This window comes from Scyliorhinus canicula, chromosome 6, assembly GCF_902713615.1.
Source record: "Scyliorhinus canicula chromosome 6, sScyCan1.1, whole genome shotgun sequence".
Lineage (NCBI taxonomy): Eukaryota > Metazoa > Chordata > Chondrichthyes > Carcharhiniformes > Scyliorhinidae > Scyliorhinus > Scyliorhinus canicula.
Genome location: NC_052151.1, coordinates 27,924,299 through 27,948,214, shown reverse-complemented (window position 1 = coordinate 27,948,214; position 23,916 = coordinate 27,924,299). Strand labels below are relative to the sequence as shown.

At 42.8% G+C, this 23,916-nt stretch overlaps 1 protein-coding gene and 1 non-coding gene across 2 annotated transcripts in view; both read right to left on the bottom strand.

The window, feature by feature from the left end:
• wdr43 (WD repeat domain 43) overlaps positions 1-23,916 on the bottom strand; it is a 63,982-nt gene that overhangs the window by 17,922 nt on the left and 22,144 nt on the right. The window contains exons 5-12 of the mRNA XM_038799083.1: positions 22,354-22,493; positions 18,922-19,024; positions 17,123-17,187; positions 16,320-16,485; positions 15,147-15,233; positions 14,298-14,432; positions 9,758-9,895; positions 1,432-1,518 (exon numbers count right to left, since the gene is read on the bottom strand). Coding sequence (XP_038655011.1) covers positions 1,432-1,518; positions 9,758-9,895; positions 14,298-14,432; positions 15,147-15,233; positions 16,320-16,485; positions 17,123-17,187; positions 18,922-19,024; positions 22,354-22,493 — 921 coding nt within the window. The remainder of the gene's footprint in view (positions 1-1,431; positions 1,519-9,757; positions 9,896-14,297; positions 14,433-15,146; positions 15,234-16,319; positions 16,486-17,122; positions 17,188-18,921; positions 19,025-22,353; positions 22,494-23,916) is intronic.
• On the bottom strand, positions 5,010-5,083 carry LOC119968082. Its single transcript, XR_005461113.1, has one exon. It is a non-coding gene; the product is annotated as a small nucleolar RNA SNORD53/SNORD92 (small nucleolar RNA).

Sequence of the window (23,916 nt, the reverse complement as noted above, 5' to 3'; positions counted from 1 at the left end):
CTCTGAGCGGGTATTGAGCGAGTGGAGCAGCTGCAATCCCAGGGTTGGGTGATCCAGAAAGCAGAGGAGGCGGTGGGGGTGATGCGGGAGACCCAAAAAAAGCTGAAAGTGAAGGCGGAGAATCTGAAAAACTGCTTAGAAGGCAAAAATTGAGAATCGTGGGGGTGCCTGAAGGCATCGAAGGAGAGGATGCCAGCGCCTATGTGACCAAAATGGTGGGAGGAGGGGTCCTTCAACCGGCCTCTGGAGGTCGACCGAGCACAAGGGGTGCTGATGAGGCTGCAGCAGGCGAGCTGCCAGAAGTGATGGTGGTGCGATTGCACCCCTTCCGGGCGGGACAAAGAGTCTTCGGTGGGCGAGGCAGGTGAGGAGCTGCACTGGGAAGGGAGGATTGTAGGGGGCAATTTTGCGAAATTAGAGGAAGAATATGGGCTGCCCAGGGGAATTTCAGGTACTTGCAAGTCCAGGATTTTGTGAGGAGAGAGGTGCCGTCCTTTGCTTGGTTGCCGCCTTTGGAGCTGCAAGATGCTGTCAAGGGAGGCCATGGGGAGGGGAAGATGGCTGAGGTCTGCAAGTAGCTGATGGATTGAGAGAGGGCTCCGATAGGGGGCATTAAGCAGAAATGGGAGGACTTGGGGTAGGGGGGTGGAGGCTGGGACATGGCTTTGCGGAGGGTGAATCATCCAGTGGGTGTGCGAGGCTCAGTCTTCTTCAGTTTAAAGTAGTTCACAGGGTGTATATTATGGTGGCGAGGATGGGTAGGTTTTTTGAAGGAGTAGAGGACAGGTGTGGGCGATGTACGAGGAGACCCACGAATCATGTCCACATGTTTTGGGCATGTCCAAAACTGATGGGATTCAAGGACGTAATGTCTGAGCTGTTGGAGGTAAAGGTGTCCCCGAGTCTAGAGGTAGTGATATTCGGGGTGTCGGAAGACCCGGGAGTCCAAGAGGTGAGAGAAGCGATGTTCTGGCCTTTGCCTCCGCTAGCTCGGAGACGGATTTTGCTTGGATGGAGGGACTTGGAGCCGGGGGAGGAGGGGGGTTAAGAGGGTTAAAATGGGGGCAATGCAGTATAGGAGGAGGGGGTATAGTGGGGATGGGGAGTTGGTTATATATAAACGTAGAATTTTACTTCTGCTTTTTTTATTTTGTTGTTTGTTTATGTCCGAATAATTTTTTTCTGAAAAGAGTAACGGCGCAGGAATTCTAAAGTTTCACCCCCCTCTGATTCCCATTGTCTGCAGAAAGCGGTCAAACTTGAAGCCTATTTATTTGGCCAAGCTTTTGGTTACCGGTCCTATGACTCAGTCAAATGTATCTAAAAACACTCCTGTGAAGTGCACTGCGGCCTTTTTACAATATTAAATATAAATGCAAATTATTGTGGTTGCCATCTAATGACGCATTATTCCAAACATTTAAACCTTACCTCTTGAAGCAGTGGAACTACTGCAGGGACAGGTAACCTGGCAACGGTGGTCTTTATCAAGGAATCCTTCTTTGTTTGTAGTACTTTCTAGAGGGGAAAAGTGAAAGGAAGTGTTAAAACTGCCACCATTTTCAGCTCTTTATGTCTCAAAATTCAGGAAATCTATTCACATACATCAAATTGTGTTGAAACATTGTCGGTTGGCAATGAAGTGTTCAGACCAATAAATCCCCAGCTGAGGATGTTTTGGTTGAAGAAAAACAATAGCTAGGAGGCCAGCATACTTCTTCAGCTACCATCATGTAAACAGAAATGTCACCTGAACCATCAAAACAGGCAGGCAATGCCTTGGGATTAAAGAAAGACAGCGCCCGAGAAAATGCAATCCTCCAGTATTTCACAGGTGTTCTACATCTTTCCTCAAAAATACCCCTTAATAACACCTCACAAATAATCCCACAATAAGTTGAGTGACTCTTCGCTGAACTGCTCTTAATTCAATTACATTCTTTCCTCAGGTGACCCAAAATTGTACACTATTCCAGATGTGGCCTCACCAAATCCTTGTTCAACTGTAGCAAAAACGTTCTTACTTTAATACTCAAATCTCCCTGGCAATAAACACCAAAAATTCCATTTGTGTTCCAAATTACTTGTTACACCTGCACCCTTGTGATTTATGTACTAGGACACCCAGATCCCTCTGCAATCTCTCTCGACTGAAATAAGCTGCTTTTCTATTATTCCTGACAAAGTGGACGAGTTTATATATTCCCACACCATACTCCATCTGCCAAGGTTTTTCCCCACTAAATGAGATATGGCCCATTGCAGTCCAGTCCTTGCGTCCTCTTCACATTAGTACCATCAACAAATGTAGCAACATTTTTACTATGTGTGCCTATTTAAAACTTTGTTTCTCTTTTTTCACTTCACCTCTGAACCTTCTGTAATCAGCCTGATTTTCCATTGCATTATCCACCTGATGTCTGCCTGATGCACGCTTTTTTATGCTTCATCTTCACACTCTCATATTTCAGGAACCTCTGGATTTGTGTTCCCTACCTTTCCACCTGGTGGGAATAATACTTGACTGCTCTCAAACTCTCTCTTCTTTAAAGACAGTTCCTTGTTGTTATTTTCCATGCTGATTAATTCCAATTTACTTGGTCCAGATCTGTTCTCACCCCATTAAAGTTGGTTCTTCAACAATAAATGATTTTTCTCTGATTTGCTCCTTGCCCTTTCCCATAGCCAAGCTAAAACATAAGATGCTATCTACTGTCACTATCCCCTAAATGCTCCCACGCTGAAATTTGATCCTCATTTTCAGAACCAAATCCAGCAATGCCTCCTTCCCTATTGAACCGGAAACTCTGATGTAGAAAATTCTCCTGAATACACACTAGAAACTCTTGGCCCTCGCTTCCCTTTACACTATTACTGTCCGATAGCACAACCGCTTCAAAATATTCATCAATCCTCCCATTCCAATGAAAGGTTGTGGGCCTGCAAAGTTAACCATTTCTCTCGCCAGATGCTCCCTGATCCACTGAGTATTTTCCAGCACACTCATTTTTAAAATCAGACGGTAAATTATCGCTCCAAACAAGATGCCTCAGCACAACCTAAAGGTCAATTGTGCATTTAAATTCTTGCTCTCTAGTGTTACAAAATTTATTTTATTAAATACCACAATATCTCTCCTGCCCCCCCCCCCCAACATAACTATTGGAAAATATAAACCAGTTGCAGTCACATTTCAACAAGTACATTTTTATTTTATTTTAATCAATAATATTTACACTATTCTGTTTCAAATACCCTATGCTGGTTCAGCACAGTGCGCTAAAGAGCTTGCTTGTAAAGCAGAACAAGGCCAGCAGCCTTCAATTCCCGTACCAGCCTCCCCGGACAGGCGCCGGACTGTGGCGACTAGGGGCTTTTCACAGTAACTTCATTTGAAGCCTACTCGTGACAATAATCGATTTTCATTTTTTTCGTTTTCATTTATGCGTTCAATTTTATTTGGAATTTCTCCTTTACTATCGTGACATTATCAAATTACAGGAACAGTATTGGCACTATCTAGTAGTAATATTACTTGGTCTAAAAAATGGGCACTTGAAAAAAAATTCAAAAGCATTTTACATGGGCAGTATCATCAGCAACAGTGCATGGGTGGGAAATGCACCCTCTACAGATGCAAATTCACTAAATACAGCCTGCTCGTTTATATACTTTCCACCATAATATATAGCCAAACATTGTGGAGAGCTGCATGTACCTGGAAAAATGCATGGTGAGTGGTGTTGGGTGGCAGGGTGGGACAGTGGAGAAGCACTGCTGCCTCTCAGCAACGGGGACCCAGGTTCAACTCAGGCCTTAGGCGTGGGTTTCCTCCCAGTCTATAGATATGCAGGTTAGGTGGGTTTGCCGTGCTAAAATTGCCCCTTAGTGTTGAAGGATGTGCCGGTTAGGTGGGGTTTCAAGAGAGGACAGGGGAGTGGGACTTGGTAGGATGCACTTTCAGAGGGTTGGTACAATCCCGATGGGCCGAACAGCCTCTTCCTGCACTGTTGGGATTCTACGGATACAGGACCAGGTCCCAACCTTTGTTAGGATATCGGATGAAAATCCTAATAATCTTTGCTTGGAAAACTGTTGAGGAAAAGACACTTCACACCCCAGGAGTGATGACTGACCAATAGGTATCGTTTATGTTGAAACAAACTTTAATTTAAACACAGAATCAACCACATCAAAGAAATAGCTTTACAATTAACAATTCTTAAACAAGGTTTGCGGGGGGGGGGGGGGGGGGGGGGGGGGGGGGGGGGGGGCCGAGCCATGATCACCCTACTCAAACACACGTATCCACCCTATACCCGTAACCCAACAACCCCCCCCCCCCCCCTCCCCCCTCTTAACCTTACTTTTTAGGACACTACGGGCAATTTAGCATGGCCAATCCACCTAACCCGCACATCTTTGGACTGTGGGAGGAAACCGGAGCACCCGGAGGAAACCCACGCACACACGGGGAGGACGTGCAGACTCCGCACAGACAGTGACCCAGCCGGGAACCGAACCTGGGACCCTGGAGCTGTGAAGCATTGACGCGAACCACCATGCTACCGTGCTGCCCCTAAAGTTGTTTCATGAGCCACAGAAACATCACAGCTGTATCGACATGTCTAAGAGTTTGGAAGAGAAGAGGCATTAGCTGTTTCTCTCTCCACAGATGCTACCAGACCTCAGTTTTTCCAGCACTTTGTTTTTACTTCAGATTTCTAGCATCCACAGTCGTTTGCTTTTATTTTATTGTCCAAGAGTGTTACTGGGTTAAGAGAGACTTCCCCACTACAGAGGTTGAATCCAATTAAAATTACACCACCAATACAACAAAAGAGTAATATTATTCATTTTCTGCACATTAGGGAGAAGGGGTAAATGGCCGATTTTGGAAGGGAGACAGTTACACAAACAATTATCATTTCATTGCAAGATCATCCTTTTGTTTTAAATTAAACCCGAATGGTTACTCATCACCAAAGCAAATCTAGGGATTAGCCAGCATGCTCAGACAGCCAAGGATGTGTCGTCATATTTATCAGCAATATAGCGAAACCTTAACAAATCATCACAGCAAAACTTACGGAAACCGTGCTTTGGTGTAAAGAGTAAACTGTGTTTAAGTTTACGATTACATACTTTGACCTGTGATAAAAGTGCCTCTGTTTTTTTTTGCCAAAAAGGGCAGATCCATTGGAGTCATAAAGGGTTTTTAATTTAATTTTGATTTTTAGGGCTCAAGATGTTTTGGTGGAAACCTACATGTAGAGAATTGAAGAATCTGGAATCATCGAACTAAGGACGGCAGATTTGCATTCCTGAAGAGGATTAGTGAACCTGATGCGGTTTTTAAAAATGACAATGTTGCCATTACTGATATCAGCATTTATTCCAGATTTATTAACAGAGTTTAGATTCTCCAACTTCCCTGATGCATTCCTGTCTTGAGGTCATTAGTGCAAGCCTCTACACTAATAATGCATTAACGTAACTCCACTACCATTCCCTTTAAGCACATTACTGGGGAAGTTACTTCAATGACACAATCTACATGCTACAGTCTGAAGCAGTCCTTTAAGAAAACTCACAACTCTTCAATCCGAAAACTTACCCAAAACCGTAGAAGTATGTAGGGGAACGGTCACATGCTGTAGACCCAGTATGTAGCTAAGTGAAGCAGGGAAGTTACGAGCTTGATTTAGCCTGCACTGAGTCAGTTGGCATTAGCCAGACTCAGGTGAAATCAGCCAATATAACTGCAGCATCAGAACTTATCCAGCAGTTCTAGGTTTACAGGGGTATTGAAGGCGGCACAGAAAAACCACATCACTATTGAGCAAACCTGATTTCACATGTGAATTAGTGAATTACCAACAGCATTTATGAACAATGGCCCAATATGGAGCTGGTTCAAACAATTCCAATAATTAATAACACTTGTGGCTGAGGACAGCCAGCAAAATCTCTGTTCTTGGTGGCTCAACACCTCAATTTCATTCAGTTTTAAAGCTTAAAATATAAATACAACCTCAATTATTTGTAAATATTTACTATTTTCCACAATGTTAAAATAGCAGTTCACTAATGTATTTCATGCTCACAATAGGAGGTAATGTACAGCTAAAGACAAGGGCTGCTTTTTAAAGCTTGTATATTTATTCCACTGGAGCCTGAACTAGTCAAGACAATTAAAGTGGTTGGCCCAGCAGACTGAAAATATGGCACTATTTTCAAAATAGGATATTCGCAGATGAGAGTGCTCTGACATTTATTATCACAATTGCATCCATCTCAGCTGAGACTGAGCTGTCAAATAAATGTCTTGTGGCAGCAGAGCCAGCTTTGTGGAAATGATGCAAGTACAGTATAATTAATAGGTAGATGATGACATCAACCTTACTTTTTAGGACACTACGGGCAATTTAGCATGGCCAATCCACCTAACCCGCACATCTTTGGACTGTGGGAGGAAACCGGAGCACCCGGAGGAAACCCACGCACACACGGGGAGGACATGCAGACTCCGCACAGACAGTGACCCAGCCGGGAATCGAACCTGGGACCCTGGAGCGGTGAAGCATTTATGCTAACCACCATGCTACCGTGCTGCCCCTTCCAGCACACCTGCTCCACGCATCCCCCCCACCCCCAGCAACAGTATAAATCTGATCCTATTTCTAGTTCTCTCTAACTTTGACTAAGAGTCACCCAGACTAGAAACATTAGCTCACTTCTTCCTCCAGAGATGCAGTCAGGCCAGTTGAGATTGTCCAGTATTTTCTGTTTTTGTTCCAGATTCCAGCATCCGCAGTAATTTGCTTTTATGCAGTACACTTCTGTCTTGTCAGACCCGAATCCTATATCAAGCTACTCTTTAACTTTAGATATTCTAGCAGACTGCAAAACTACAGACAGGCTTGGATCTTCCCTGCTCCCCTGATTAATTACATCATCTGTATCCTAAGTTCCATGACCTGCTTAGCTACGACTAAACACCAATCCCTCAAATTATCCACACTCCAGAGAATCTCCAGCAATCAAACCATGATTCCATTAGCCCTTTATCTGTAACCAATTGCGTGGCTGGAATCCTTACCTTTTACAAGTCTGTAATTATAGCTTTAGTAGGCACATTGCCTGCATTCTAAATTGGAATTTCTAATAACATTACTGCCAGAAATACGAAATGTAATATATATCAATTTCAAAATTCATTAGTGTGCAACGTGCAAAGACACTTTCAAGTTAGTGCCAGGAGATCATAGATCATAAAATTTACAGTGCAGAAAGAGGCCATTCGGCCCATCGAGTCGGCACCAGCCCTTGAAAAGCACACTCTACCTCAGCCCAAGCCTCAACCCTATCCCCGTAACCCCACCTACCTTTTGGACGCTAAGGGACAATTTAGCATGGCCAATCCACCTAACCTGCACATCTTTGGACTGTGGGAGGAAACCGGAGCACCCGGAGGAAACCAATGCAGACACAGGGAGAAAGTGCAAACTCCACAGTCACCCGAGGCCAGAATTTAACCCAGATTCCTGGAGCTGAGAGGTAGCAGTGCTAACCACTGTGCCACACTGAACTTAAGGTTGCCAGTTTTAAAATTGCTAGACGATTTAAAATAGGAGGAAATTGTTGATGTTAACACTGAAACATCAGTGCTGTCAAAAAACATAAAAACATCACAAATTTAATATAAGTGGGGTTCGCATTTTTCCTCTTGGTTGATTATTTTTAAACCAGCTTCTCAAAGTCAAAAGAAACAATTGGTAAACGACTTGGATGAGGGAGTTGAAGGGTGGGTCAGTAAATTTGCAGATGATACGAAGATTGGTGGAGTTGTGGATAGTGAGGAGGGCTGTTGTCGGCTTCAAAGAGACATAGATAGAATGCAGAGCTGGGCTGAGAAGTGGCAGATGGAGTTTAACCCTGACAAGTGTGAGGTTGTCCATTTTGGAAGGACAAATATGAATGCGGAATACAGGGTTAATGGTAGGGTTCTTGGCAATGTGGAGGAGCAGAGAGATCTTGGGGTCTATGTTCATAGTTCTTTGAAAGTTGCCACTCAAGTGGATAGAGCTGTGAAGAAGGCCTATGGTGTGCTAGCGTTCATTAGCAGAGGGATTGAATTTAAGAGCCGTGAGGTGATGATGCAGCTGTACAAAACCTTGGTCAGGCCACATTTGGAGTACTGTGTACAGTTCTGGTCACCTCATTTTAGGAAGGATGTGGAAGCTTTGGAAAAGGTGCAAAGGAGATTTACCAGGATGTTGCCTGGAATGGAGAGTAGGTCATACGAGGAAAGGTTGAGGGTGCTAGGCCTTTTCTCATTAGAACGGAGAAGGATGAGGGGCGACTTGATAGAGGTTTGTAAGATGATCAGGGGAATAGAGTAGACAGTCAGAGACTTTTTCCCCGGGTGGACACACCATTACAAGGGGACATAAATTTAAGATAAATGGTGGAAGATATAGAGGGGATGTCAGAGGTAGGTTCTTTACCCAGAGAGTAGTGGGGGCATGGAATGCACTGCCTGCGGTAGTAGTTGAGTTTGAAAAGTTAGGGACCTTCAAGCGGCTATTGGATAGTTACTTGGATTAACTTGGAATAAGGGAGTGTAGGTTAACTTCTTAAGGGCAGCACGGTAGCATTGTGGATAGCACAATTGCTTCACAGCTCCAGGGTCCCAAGTTCGATTTCGACTTGGGTCACTGTGTGTGGAGTCTGCACATCCTCCCCGTGACTGCGTGGGTTTCCTCCGGGTACTCCGGTTTCCTCCCACAGTCCAAAGATGTGCAGGTTGGGTGGATTGGCCATGAAAAATTGTCCAAAATTCTATGATTAACCTAGGACAAAAGTTCGGCGCAACATCGTGGGCCGAAGGGCCTGTTCTGTGCTGTATTTCTCTATCTCTATCTCTAAACCAATGAAAACAATGCTGCTATTGCATTGGTATACACCAACAGCAGCCAGCTGTATAGGCACCTCGAGGTAAAACTCATTAAATAATAAATTCTAGAAATTGCACATAAAAAACAGACTTTAGAGCAGACTGTGCAGTCCTGGCCTCCATGTTACACAAAGCATATACAGACACTAGAGATGGTGCAAAACAGATTTACTGGAATACCAAAACAAAGAGGCAATACTAATCGAAGAGAGGTTGAACTCTGTTCTCCATAATAACAATAACAATCTTTATTGTCACAAGTAGGCTTACATTAACGCTGCAATGAAGTTACAGTGAAAGCCCCGAGTCACCACATTCCAGCACCTGTTCGGGTACACAGAGGGAGAATTCAGAATGTCCAAATGACCTAATAGCACGTCTTTCTGGACTAGTGGGTGGAAACCCACGCAGACACAGGGAGAACGTGCAGACTCCACACAGACAGTGACCCAAGCCAGGAATCGAACCTGGGACCCTGGAGCTGTGACGCATCAGTGCTAACCACTGTGCCACCATGCCGCCCAGTTGAAGAGTTGAAAGGTAACTTGATAAAAGATATTAAAGTATAAGCAGTTGAGGTAAATATCATTGATGCATTTAAAGAAACAGAAGATAATGCTTTTAAATGTAAAAGGGTAGGAGGCAGCACATGTGGAGCATAAAAGACAACAAGTAACCAGTTTTGCTATAAATTCAATGTAAAACCTTCAATTGGTAAAACTGCATCAGACTTATTGTACAGAAATAACTCCACATCTGTATGGAAAGTTGACAGTATGTATAATTAAAATGTCTTACATTTATAATAGATGAATCACTGCTTTCTAAGCCTTGTACAAGAAGTACTGCAAAACTGTCAGTCTGTGGAAGGCCAGATTTACTTTTCATTTTCATCACATCAATATCCATGGTACAAAGGCGCTCTTCAATACTTCGCTGAAAAAAACACAAAATAGTTAATTACAGAATACAGTCAAAGTGTCACAAACTGCTTCCTCCACTAACATCCTGGGCTTACCATCGACCAGAACTGGACCAGCCATATTGATACTACACCTACATGAACAGGTCAAAGGGTGAGAATTCTGTGGCAGGTGACTCACCTCCCCACTCCCAAAGTCTGGCCACCATCTATAAAGCACAAGGCAGGAATGATGGAATTCTCTCCACTTGTCTGGATGAGTGAAGCTCCAACAATATTCAAGAACAGTGGTGGGCAACCTGCAATCTGGGGCTACTTGTGGTCATCTGGGTTCTGAGTGTGGCCCACGAGACATTTTGTTGACTGTTGTCCATGCGCAGGGTCCCCCACATTATGTTAATTTCCATCCACAAGTGAATACATACAAGGCACAGGCATGCTGACAGCAAACACTGACTGTGGAGAGCCGTGCGCTCCCTCTGCATACAAGTGTAAATATTTATTTTGTTTTTATCATTTGAAGTTGATAATAGTTCTATTAATATATGAATGATTAAGCTTTTTCTATAACTAGTTATGAAATATTCGGCGTGTATTAAAAGCATTTAATCTCATTCATGGGGGTCATGGTTAGTGAAGAAGTCTGATTTCAATCCTGAGACCCACTGAGATGAAAGAGCATTCCTCATGCAGTCCATTCACTAGCCTAGGTTGCCCATCACTGCTCAAGATTGACATCATCGGGGCAGCACGGTGGCGCAGTGGGTTAGCACTGTGGCTTCACGGCACTGAGTTCCCAGGTTCGATCCCGGCTCTGGGTCACTGTCCGTGTGGAGTTTGCACATTCTCCCTGTGTCTGTGTGGGTTTCACCCCACAACCCAAAGATGTGCAGGGTAGGTGGACTGGCCATGCTAAATTGCCCCTTAATTGGAAAAAATGAAATGGTATTCTTAATTTTTAAAAAAGATTACAAAGCAGCCTGTTTGATTGGCACTCCACCCATCATATTAAACATTCACTCCCTCCGCCACTGATGCATAAACACTGCAGAAACAGCCTAAGGCTTCTTTGACAGCACCTTTCAAATGCACAATCCCTGCCACCCTGAAACAGAAGGGCAGCAGATGCATGGGAACACCACCACCTCACGTTTCCCTCCAAACAACACCCCATCCTGACTTGGAGTGTATTTCCTTCACTGTCGCCGAATTAAAAAACGGCAAACTCCCCTGTACTTGCACCAGATGGAGTGCAGTGTTTCAAGAAGGAAAACTAGGTCAGTCCAGCAGGTAGAAGTGATGGGAAGTTTGAATAGCCAAATTGTATCTATTTTGATGCAAGGAACCTGTCTTGAAAGGCAGATGAACGTAAAGCCTTGATCGGCACATGGAAATATGATATTGTTGCAATCACGGAGACTTGGTTGAAAGAGAGCAGGACTGGCAACTCAACATTCTAGGGTATAGAAGTTGCAAGTGTGATTGGGCGGGGGGAGGGAAGAGAGAGAGAGAGAGAGAGAGATGTAGGAGTTATAAGAGAGACCATCACTTCACTAACGGAGGACGTCTTAGAAGGCTCTTCAAATGAGGCCATATTGGTGAAGCTTAGAAATAAAAAAAGGGGCGATCACAAAGAGGTTTCCAACGGCCAACAGGAGATAAAGGAGCAGATACATAGGCAAACCGGAGAGGTGCGAGGGCAATAGGGTTATAGTAGATTTCAATTTCATCAATATTAAATGGAATCGCCTTAGTGTGACAGGATTAGACGGGCGTGTGTTGAAAAGTGCATTTGTGGAACTTGCTGCCCCATCGTGCGGTGAAATCTTAAGTCATTAAATGGTCTCAAGAAAGGGATAGATATATTTTTGATTTAAAAACTGGCTAAAAGATGGCAAGGTGGCTTTGAGACCAGGAAAAGGTCAGCCATGGTCTGATTGAATGGCAGAGAAGGCTCAAAGGCCTAAATTGCCTACTTCTGCTCCTAATTCCCATGTCCTATTCTCCCCATGTCTCTCACCCCCACAACCCAATGATGTGCAGGGTAGGTGGATAGGTACGCCAAATTGCCTCCTAAAGTATAGATTGGCATTTGATTTTCTGCATAGATATGATGGGCTGAAGGGCCTGTTTCTGTGCTGTATGACTATAACTCACCACAACTTTCTAGAGGACAATCAGGGATGGCAATAAATGGCGACCTAACCAGGAACACCCACATTCTGTGAACTCATTGGAGAGTGGCGAATGTCATGCCCCTGTTCAAAAAAGGGAATAGGGATAACCCTGGGAATTACAGGCCAGTTAGTCTTACTTTGGTGGTAGGCAAAGTAATGGAAAGGGTACTGAGGGATAGGATTTCTGAGCATCTGGAAAGACACTGCTTGATTAGGGATAGTCAGCATGGATTTGTGAGGGGTAGGTCTTGCCTTACAAGTCTTATTGACTTCTTTGAGGTGGTGACCAAGCATGTGGATGAAGGTAAAGCAGTGGATGTAGTGTACATGGATTTTAGTAAGGCATTTGATAAGGTTCCCCATTGTAGGCTTGTGCCTAAAGGAAAGTAAGGAGGCATGGGATAGTGGGAAATTTGGCCAGTTGTATAACAAACTGGCTAACCGATAGAAGACAGAGAGTTGTGGTGGATGGCAAATATTCAGCCTGGAGCCCAGTTATCAGTGGCGTACCGCAGGGATCAGTTCTGGGTCCTCTGCTGTTTGTGATTTTCATTAACGACTTGGATGAGGGAGTTGAAGGGTGGGTCAGTAAATTTACAGATGATACGAAGATTGGTGGAGTTGTGGATAGTGAGGAGGGCTGCTGTCGGCTTCAAAGAGACATAGATAGGATGCAGAGCTGGGCTGAGAAGTGGCAGATGGAGTTTAACCCTGACAAGTGTGAGGTTGTCCATTTTGGAAGGACAAATATGAATGCGGAATACAGGGTTAACGGTAGGGTTTTCGGCAATGTGGAGGAGCAGAGAGATCTTGGGGTCTATGTTCATAGATCTCTGAAAGTTGCCACTCAAGTGGATAGAGCTGTGAAGAAGGCCTATGGTGTGCTAGCGTTCATTAGCAGAGGGATTGTATTTAAGAGCCGTGAGGTGATGATTCAGCTGTACAAAACCTTGGTCAGGCCACATTTGAAGTACTGTGTACAGTTCTGGTCGCCTCATTTTAGGAAGGATGTGGAAGCTTTGGAAAAGGTGCAAAGGAGATTTACCAGGATGTTGCCTGGAATGGAGAGTAGGTCATACGAGGAAAGGTTGAGGGTGCTAGGCCTTTTCTCATTAGAACGGAGAAGGATGAGGGGCGACTTGATAGAGGTTTGTAAGATGATCAGGGGAATAGAGTAGACAGTCAGAGACTTTTTCCCCAGGTGGAACACACCATTACAAGGGGACATAAATTTAAGATAAATGGTGGAAGATATAGAGGAGATGTCAGAGATAGGTTCTTTACCCAGAGAGTAGTGGGGGCATGGAATGCACTGCCTTTGGAAGTAGTTGAGTCGGAAACGTTAGGGACCTTCAAGCGGCTATTGGATAGGTACATGGATTAGGGTAGAATAATGGAGTGTAGATTAACTTCTTCTTAAGGGCAGCACGGTAGCATTGTGGATAGCACAATTGCTTCACAGCTCCAGGGTCCCAAGTTCAATTTCGACTTGGGTCACTATCTGTGTGGAGTCTGCACATCCTCCCCGTGTGTGCGTGGGTTTCCTCTGGGTACTCCGGTTTCCTCCCACAGTCCAAAGATGTGCAGGTTGGGTAGATTGGCCATGAAAAATTGTCCTTAGTGTCAAAAATTCTATGATTAACCTAGGACAAAAGTTCGGCACAACATTGTGGGCCGAAGGGCCTGTTCTGTGCTGTATTTCTCTATCTCATGTAAAAAATCCGTGTCTAGCTACAATACATTGCTAACACTGAACCTGTAAATACAGCAGTGCTATTTGAGCCACTAAATCTACACTCTGCTGCAGAAAATGTAATTACCTTGGCAACTAGATAGTTTGAATTAAACAGTTTAAGTGATGCAAATTAACTAATTTGTACTAATCAAAAATTGAATTCAGATAATTTGAATTAAGCTGTATTAATTTATATTACCCTCTAAATTTCCAAATTGATTTCATAAATGGGTTAACATTCTGCTACAGATTTAATTTGATTAGAGAGAAAGGAATAGCTTTTAGGATTTTAGAAAGGTTTTTAAGAATTTCACATTGAACCAGGAATTTACACAAATGTATTGGAAGGGAATTAATCCCTACCAATGTGGGTTTAAAGATAACTGTATGCTGTTGACAATCTGTCCATGAATTTAACATTCAGAGTTCCATAAAGAAATAAAATAGTAAAAGGAAATCAGAATGGTGTCTATCCCTGAACACCAAATTGAGCTGTCACGATACCTCATTTTCTGTGCCCTTCCTCCTCTTAGCTTCATTTGTTCTTGATTCCATCAACGTGGGCTTCATGCTTGTATTATGTCCAGGGACACCAGGCATCAACACTTTTACTCCAGATGTTACAATTGGGGTTTTTACCTACAAGACAAGATAGGCCAACTGAGAACCGGATAAGATAGTTTCTGCACATCTATCTTATGCATTACTATGAAAACTTCATATTCTTTCAGGCAACTGGTCAGAAATCTATAGTTGCATATTGCAAATTATAAAAGCAAATTACTGCAGATGCTGGAATCTGAAACAAAAACAGAAAATGCTGGACAATCTCAGCAGGTCTGACAGTATCTGTGGAGAAGGGAGCTAACATCGCGAGTCTGAACGACTCTTTGTCAAAGCTTTGATTTTACTCCATGAAGTTCTCATCAATTTGAAAAACCATAATTAATTGGCCAAAGCCCAAGTGATATGGCAACACCAAGGCTGAGAGAAGATTGGAGCAAGTACTCATCCGAGGGAGGCAAAGCTTTGGTTTTAAAAGCCTGAAAGAAGCATGGCAAGAGTGAGCAAGGTAGATTGAGGTTTTTGAAGGACCTCAGAAAAGATGAGTGACACTTCTTGCAATGATCTAAGGATAGAGAAGGGAAAAATGCTTTTCACTGAAGGAAACTATTGATGAGAGGGAATATAAAGATCAGCAATAGTCACTCCGCGACCATACAAAATACACCATGATTTCTCAAAGTTAAACAGCACTGTGCCTTCATTTGCTAATTCTCTGCAGCATTTTATGAAATTTTACAAATAACGACATTTTACCATAAGAATTTCAAATTGCTTCCTTGAGCTTACCTTTGTCACAGCTGTCTCGGTTGTGAGCGCCAGAGTCATCTGCGCATCTCTCACCAGACAAACATTAGATTCAGTGGTGTTCAAGGTCTGAAATGAGAATCATTGGCCATTATGATTCCATAATACCCACAGCTCTGAAACACAGGCCTTATTCGATATGGAACAAAAAAAAGATTACCACAGGGTATTTTAAATATTAGACCAAGATGTGATGGTTCAGACTGCCAACAGCAAGTTTAGTACTGAAGTCAGGAGACTCATCTTTACCCATACAGGGATATAAAGCGTCTTTCTGGTACAGTAGTTGAGGTGAGCATCGGAATCATTCAAGAGGCCATTAAAACTTTCTACAAACAAATGAATCAAATTGATCTCACACATTCATCGTACTCAGATTTATTTAGTGACATCCATATCCAAGCAGCATCATACTACTATACTCCAGCATTGTTTACAATCTTAATTCACTGATTAGCAGCCCAAGATTCTTACAAACTTAGGAGCAAAAACAGTTTAAATTAATCAAGGGCCGACGATGGGGATAGAGACAAACAAAAAAAAGAGAACACAGATAATTGGATACTTGAGCAACGTACAGTGTTTCAGCTACAAAGTATTGGCTTCATTCTAGTCTCCAGGTGCATTTCAGGATTCCAGAGCCAGCTAAACATGGCAAAAATATATGTTCATCTGCACAGAAATCTCCACAGGTCTGGCAGCCGTTGAGTTCTTGCATGTATCAGTATCTAATATGGCCACCTAAAACCAAATCCAAACAAGTGGAAATTGTTTGTTTCAACTTCCATTTATTTCTCCTATGGCAATAATTGCCATAGTCCGAGACAACCATAGACTGCTTTCTCCACTGAGAGGGAGAGCTGACTGGTGGTGATTTAACCTGAGGATTACCACACTTCAGGCGAGGAGCAAGGTTGAGAAAGCAGGGCCTTCATGAATAACCTCAGCCAGTACGGGAATTGAACCCGCGCTGCTGGCCTTGCTCTGCATCACAAACCAGCTGTCTGGCCAACTGAGCTAAACTGGCCAGAGTATTTCACATGACTATCCCAGCTGAGTGTAATCTAACATCAGAATTTCCCTCCCCTCCCCATGATAAATACAAACACTCATGATGGGAAAAAGATAATGCAACTTTGTGATTTTATCACTTACCACTCTCTCTGTAATTGGATGGAGCACATTGCTGTATGCTATCAATATTGACTGCCGATCAAAACAGAATGTGGCTGCCAGGATAGGAACTGGTCTTGCATCAGTCACTCTTCCAGACGTTGCTATCTGTACAGTACATGTCGGCGAGAGAGGCTTTTTGCAGTAACTATTTAAAATGAACACAACCATTAAGTGAATCAGAAGATTTTACCAATCTGCTTTAAAAATAGATGATTTGCCCTTCATTATGTTGGCCAGTTTTTGCATACACACAACACTGCCCTAGTATCACTGCTTGCCGAGGATTTTTAAATTGCTCTTTTCCTGTGCCCCCACCAACAGCTTTTATTACACAAATTCTCTTAGTGTCCAAGCCAGACAAGCGGTGTCTCACAGATTGCTCACTCTCAGCAATAAATCACATCCACTGAAGCAACTGTACCACCACCATTGGAGTTGCCATGAGAAAGGTGTTTCCCCACCCTTCCGTCAAACAGAACAAATATGTATTTTGCCGTTTCCACCATAATGGCATTAGTTTTGTATTCAAACATGCAGCAGAGCACATTATATGGGGTTTTCTGCATTTTTACATTTAAGGGCAAGCTAGACAGGTATGAGGGAGAAAGGAATGGAGGTTTATGATACTTGATTTAGATAAAGATGAGTATGGCAAAAACACTGGCATGGACTGGTTGGGCCAAATAGACTGATTTTGGTGCCATATATCCTATGTAAACACATTGGGCTATCAAGCAGAAACGGGTGACATTAAGTTGTTTTGGAACAAATCTAACTCTTACCCATTTAAGATGTGTTCAAACAAGTGCATCTGTCCGTCCCGGCAGACAACTGCCAATTTCACCGGCTGAAGAACAAGTCAGAATTATCTTCCAATTTAGGCAATTGAAAAGTAAAATGCACAATCGCGAACAAAATCAACAGCTAGTAAAAAAGCACAACAGTATCATAAATAAGAAAGAGGAACAAGGTTCACCTTGAGGCACGTAAAGATGATATAGTACGTGCTCTGGTGCTCTTCATGTAATCAAAAACCTTACATTTTACTGATGGAGATACTGAAGTTTCCCAAACATAGTCACCTAGAAAAATTAGTCAGTACAGCAACACCCAAATGCTTTTCTTCTCTTTTCTCGCACAGCCATCAGTTATTTCTTCAATTTAAAAAAAACGATTTTTTGGCCCTTCTATTGTATCTTTCTTGCTTTCCAGATAAATATACCATAACACCAAGTGCAATGCAAGAGTGTAACTTAAGTGTCATTAGCATTATAAAAGTGCATTCCAAAGATCAGCATAATTTACCCAGTAGTTAAGTTGTCTAAAACAGAGTTGCTTCCTAAAAAGATCAGATCGAGGTCCTGTACCAACCCGAGTCAGGATGTTAAGATATCATTAATTCACTCAAGGTGAGACGAGCTCATCATTTATTGCACATCCTTGATTGTTATCAGATTCCTAAACAACTGTCTTGTGGATTGATGGGATGTATGGACCGATCTGATCTCTTCACACATCTTCTCTACTGAGTACAATTACACTCCTGTATGCTTCACCTGATGCTGGTGTCTATGGATTTACATTGTGTATTTTATGTTCTCCCTATGATGTATTTTATTTCATGTACGGAATGATCCGTTTGAGCTGCACGCAGAACAACTTTTCATTGTACCTCGGTACAATAAACCAATCCAATTGAGCGAGACGGTACGATTAGTTGCCTTCCTGAAGTGCTGCAGTTCATGTGGAGAAAGTATTCCGATACTGCATGAAGTAGGGAGTTCTAGGATTTTGATCAAGCAAAGAATAGCAATTTACTTCCAAGTTAGGATAGCGAATGTCTTGTTAGGAAACTGTTAGGAATGGTATGTTCCCCGTGTATCTGCCACCCTCGTCTTTCAGTACAGGTCAGGGGTTTGGACGGCGCTGACAAAGCAGCACTGACACTTGTAGATTGATGCTATGGTGCATCAGTGGTGGAGAGTGACAGTTTAAGGTGATGGGTGGAGTGCCAATCAAGCGGGTTGCTTTATCCTTTGATGGTATCAAGCTTTGAAGGTTGTTGCAGCTTCACTTATCCACAAAAGTGGTGAGTAACGCTTACTCCCGACTCCTGTAGGTAATGGAAAAGCAGGGATGACTACTGCAGCAAACAATGGACCTCAGCATAATTAGAATAGGAAGATGAAGGGTTAAAAAAGAAATTCCACTAGGCTTCCTGCTTTGGGCTATTACGGTCCTACAGTCAAATTGCAAATATCCAACTAACACCAGAATTTAGTCTTGCAGTTAATAGCACTTGGGCAAGATAATAATGCAGGAATTGTATTCCTACAGGGTCAATTTCTTCAGAAGCAGAAAGACTGGTAGAGGAATATTATTTTAATAAAGTGAGCTATGTGCACACTTAACAAGTTGTTCATATAAAACTCATCCCCTAAAAGGTTAGCCAAAGAAGGAAGCACCCTTCTGACAAAATCAAGGAGCCCTGACAAAATCAATTTTTCTGCAGATTAACGAGTCTATTATATTCTACCAAAATTACAAATACACAAGATCAAAACACAGGCTCTGCCCTTACATCTTCTCGATCTCCTGAAGTGGTCAGGTCCACATATATGGGCTCATCCGTCAGCGTAAAGGAAAGCACGGCATTCTTATCCTTTCCATCTGATCGCACTTGCCTGTTGAGAGGAGCAGTAAATTACCAAATATCCATCCCAAGCAAAGTTTCAGGGAGAGGTCACAGGACAGAGCCAGGCATTTCACATAGGATTGACTTTGGGTAACATAAAATCACAGCAGCAGCGTCCTGCCTTAGACCAGAAATTTAATTAATGACGCCCTACAGGGTATCATTTAAAATAAAACAAAAATCATGATTTTCTTCAAAGATGAGATTTTAGTGGAATATCCTCATTGACCAACAGGAGCTTCATGATTTATTTCTCTGGAGCTGGATAATATAGGTAAGACCACAATTATCAGTCAACCAAATAGCTACCCATGCAGTGACAACTTCAAGAGGCAAATCACATGGTATGGAAATGCAGTTATGCTTTGGTTAATTCTGTTAGTAGTGACAGGCTGGTGTTTTGAGGGCATTGAAGGAGCTGAGTTTTGTCTAAAGTCTGGAAATTTGTACAATAATTTTCCTTGTGCGAGCCCATACATTACCACATTTACAGAATTAAATGCAGGGCATTGGTGAGACCACATCTGTAGTACTATGTACAGTATTGGTGTCCTTATTTAAGGATGGATGTAAATGCACTGGAAGCATTTCAGAGAAGTTTACTGAACTAACACTAGGATGGGTTGTTTTATTTGAAAGGCTGGGCAGACTAGACTTGTAGCCACTCGAGTTAAGAGTACGAGGCAACTTGATTGAAACGTACAAGATCCTGAGAGGATTTGACATTGTGGATGATAGACGATGTTTACTCTTGTGGGAGAATCTATAATTAGGGTCACTGTTTAAAAATAAGGAGTTCCCTATTTAGGAGAGATTAGGAGAATTTTTTTCTGAGTGTTGAGAGTTTTTGGAACACTTCCTGAAAATGCAGTGAAAGGTCGGCACGGTGGCCAGCACTGCTGCCTCACGACGGCGAGGACCTGGTTTGATCCAGTCCCCAGGTCACTATCCATGTGGTGCTTGCACATTCTTCCCGTGTCTGAGTGGGTCTCACCTCCACAAACCCAAAAGATGTACAGGGTAGGTGGATTGGCCATGCTAAATTGCCATCGGGGGTAGGTGGGAACGTGGAGCTGAGATTACAATCAGTCAGCCATTTCACTGAATGGCAGAGCAAGCTCAAAGGGCCAAGTGGCCTATCCATGCTCCTAATTAGTACTAATTAGCACAGTTCATTTGCAAATTTCACAACGTCACAATTACCACTCAAGGTACACGATGTAAAATCAGGAACCAAAGCCCTTCTGGTCACATGATAGCCAATCAATTTTCAGTGCAAGATCAGCAAAGTATACATCAATATATATATTTTTTAATTCATGGGAAGTGGGTGTTGCTGGCCGGGCCAGCATTTATTGCCCGTCCCCAAGGGCATTTAAAAGTCAATCAGATTGCTGTGGATATGGAGTCACATGTAGGCCGGAAAGATAAGGATGACAGATTTTCTTCCTTAAAAGATATTAGTGATCCAGATGTTTTTTTTACGACAGTCAACAATGGCTTCATGGACATCATTTAACTTTTCAGACGAGTGTGGCGTAGGTAGTATTAGACTTTTAATTCAAAATTTGTATTGATTTCAAATTTCTCCATCTGCCATGGTGGGATTTGAACCCTGGTCGCCAGACCATTTCCCCGAGGCTCTGGATTACTAGTCCAACATCAATACAACCAGGCCACTATCTCCCCTTGCTTACAATTACAAAACTGAGAATTCGCAATGGAATCCACAAGTTTTATCAAGTAGTAAGAGCACTAATCTGCAGTTAAGACACTTAACTGCAATCTCTGTCAAAAGGTAAATTTTCCAGCACCCCTCCACATAGACGAGACAGCATGGATCTTTGATAATCTTCGAAAGAGGAATATAATTAGCATCTCAAGTAAGTTCTGCAGAACAAAATCATTTGTTCCATCTGCAAAGAATCTATTTTTCATTATCTCAATGGATACACTTTGTGAAACTTAGGGCACCATGTCATAGGTTGCAGCAGATATACACACACCACTGTGTGATACAATTCTAAAGCAGAGATAATGGGAATGGATCAGAGAAGAAAACAGACTTGGTGGTAGTCAGAGAACCATGTGCTTGACTCTAATTAATGGGGTCTAATCTAGGGCAATACCTCTGAGCAACCATGGTCAAGTGAATGGTTCGTTGAATTCTATTTACAGTATCTAATGTATCATTGCTCGGCACAACATCGAGGGCCAAAGGGCCTGTTCTGTGCTGTACTGTTCTATGTTCTATATGAGGCGCCCAGAATCATAACCGGGTGAAGTAATTATTTTACTTAATATACTATTCGGCCCTTTAAAATTGTGAATTTCTGAATGTGGCCCTTGCACGGAAAAGTTTGCCCACCCCTGTTCTAATGGGTATACCAGTTTTCAGATTAGGTTAAAATCCAATATTCCGAAAAGTACATTTAAAAAATTCATTCATGCCATGTGGCTGGGCCAGCATTTATTGCCCATCCTGAAATTCCCTTGAGATCTTCTTGAACTGCCTCAGTCTGTATTGGTGGAGGTACACCAACGTTGCTGTTAGGGAGGGAGCTGAATGATTTTGACCCGGTGACAATAAAGGAATGGCGATATATTTCCAAGTCAGGATGGCGAGAGGTTTGAAGGGGAACTTACAGATGGTGGGGTTCAAATGTCATCATCTGTGGTTGGATTCGAATCCAGGTCCCCAGAGCCTGGGTCTCTGGATTGCTGATCTAGTGACAATAGCACTATGTCACTGTCTCGAGTCAAACCAAGTCAAAATATTTAAAATGCAGGCAGCAGGCGCACACGTATCTCACCTAGATCTTGCCAATTCAGAAACTGTTACTTACACAATGCTGTAGACTATGTTTGACAATGTGGAATAGGAACTGGTTATGATTAAGTTTGTTTAAGTTTAGTACTAGAGCATTTTGACTGGTAATGGGATGTTAATCCAAGATAATCTCGTCCTTGGGTTTAAGCAGTTGGTTTGTCATTCATCAGTTTACCAATGAGAGGCAGTGCTGATCATTGATAACAGAGTACCTTGGGTCACTTGAAAGAATCAAAGCTAACACTAAAGTAAACAAGTCTTTCAGTTGAAAGGAAATCAATTGGGCAAGGCCTCCAAAAACTCTGAACACAGCAAGAACAAAATGGATCTGATCTCAGCCAAATACTCAGCAAATGACTAAGAAAATAGAATGCTGAATATCTGTTGCATTCAACAGTCTTACATGTTTTTGGAATATCAGCTTTTTTTCAAAAATCAAACTATCTAGTGAATTGAAGGATTTAAAAATAGGGTGACAGGTGCCTCACCAAACATTAAGGAGTCGGTCATGCACAGCTCCAGACAGGAAGTATAGACCGGTTGTTCCATCGAATGGCTGACTGTCGCTAGGCGGTCGTATTGTGACAAACGTAAGTGATGATATTGTTGTTGCATGGCCTGTGAATTTCTGTAGAGGAAAGAATATTAGACCATAAGACATAGGAGTGGAAGTAAGGCCATTCGGCCCATCGAGTCCACTCCGCCATTCAATCATGGCTGATGGGCATTTCAACTCCACCTACCAGCATTCTCCCCGTAGCCCTTAATTCCTCGCGACATCAAGAATTTATCTATCTCTGCCTTGAAGCCATTTAGCGTCCCGGCCTCCACTGCACTCTGCGGCAATGAATTCCACAGGCCCACCACTCTCTGGCTGAAGAAATGTCTCCGCATTTCTGTTCTGAATTTACCCCCTCTAATTCTAAGGCTGTGCCCACGGGTCCTCGTCTCCTCGCCTAACGGAAACAGTTTCTTTGCGTCCACCCTTTCTAAGTCATGTATTATCTTGTAAGTTTCTATTAGATCTCCCCTTAACCTTCTAAACTCCAATGAATAGAAGGTTAAGGGGAGATCTAATAGAAACTTACAAGATAATACATGGCAATATTCAAAGAAATGTAGCTCCACCTGAGCTTCATTAACGGCAGACCACATCCTGTTTGCTTTAACAGAAGACACATATAATGGCTGAATGAATGGTGGGAGCCTCATTATAGCTAGAAGCGCAGGAAGTCAGTGTGGTTTGTCTTTGCTCATTGCTGTCATGACTCCACCTCCAACCAGAGGAACATGCAGCTTCAATGAGGTGGCCAATGATCTTGTGACCAGGCTCATTTGTATTTATTTTGAAATGAACAGGACCGTTTTACAAGACAAAACCAAATAGTGAACCATGCCCTGCATTATTTTAAAAGCTGCAATCAATTCAGCAGCACGGTCACTAGGTAAAGTCGCTATAATCCCAGATGACCATAGGTTGCTTTCCCCACTGAAGGGGGGGGGGGGGGGGGGGGGGGGGGGGGGGGGGGGGGGGGAGAGAGAGAGAGAGAAAACGAGCGGACGGCGGTGACTTAGCCTGAGGGTCACCACACTTCAGGTGAGGGATAAGGTTGAGAAGGAGCCTTCATGAATAATTTCAGCTGGTACGAGGATTGAACTCTCGCTGATCTCACTCTGCATCATGAACCAGCTATACCGAGTATATGTATCACGATCATGAACGTTTACCACATCCAACAAAATACCTGTTCATCTATTTTAAGGGATTCTAATCACACTCCACTTTTTTTCTACAACTCTGTGAAAATGTGCAAAGACATAAACTCTTACGGGGCAGATGGCAACCATTTGACCAATCGCATCTGCACTAATCTTCAAACAATGGCATAGTGGCATTCCCCTGCCCTTTCCAGTGCCGCACATTGTTTCTATTCATAAAATAATTTAATACTCTCGAATGTCTTGATTGTACCTGCCTCCACATGTCTTGTGAGAAATGTTATAGCCAACGGCATAAAAAGGACAGTACAGTAGTCCCCCGTTATACCGCG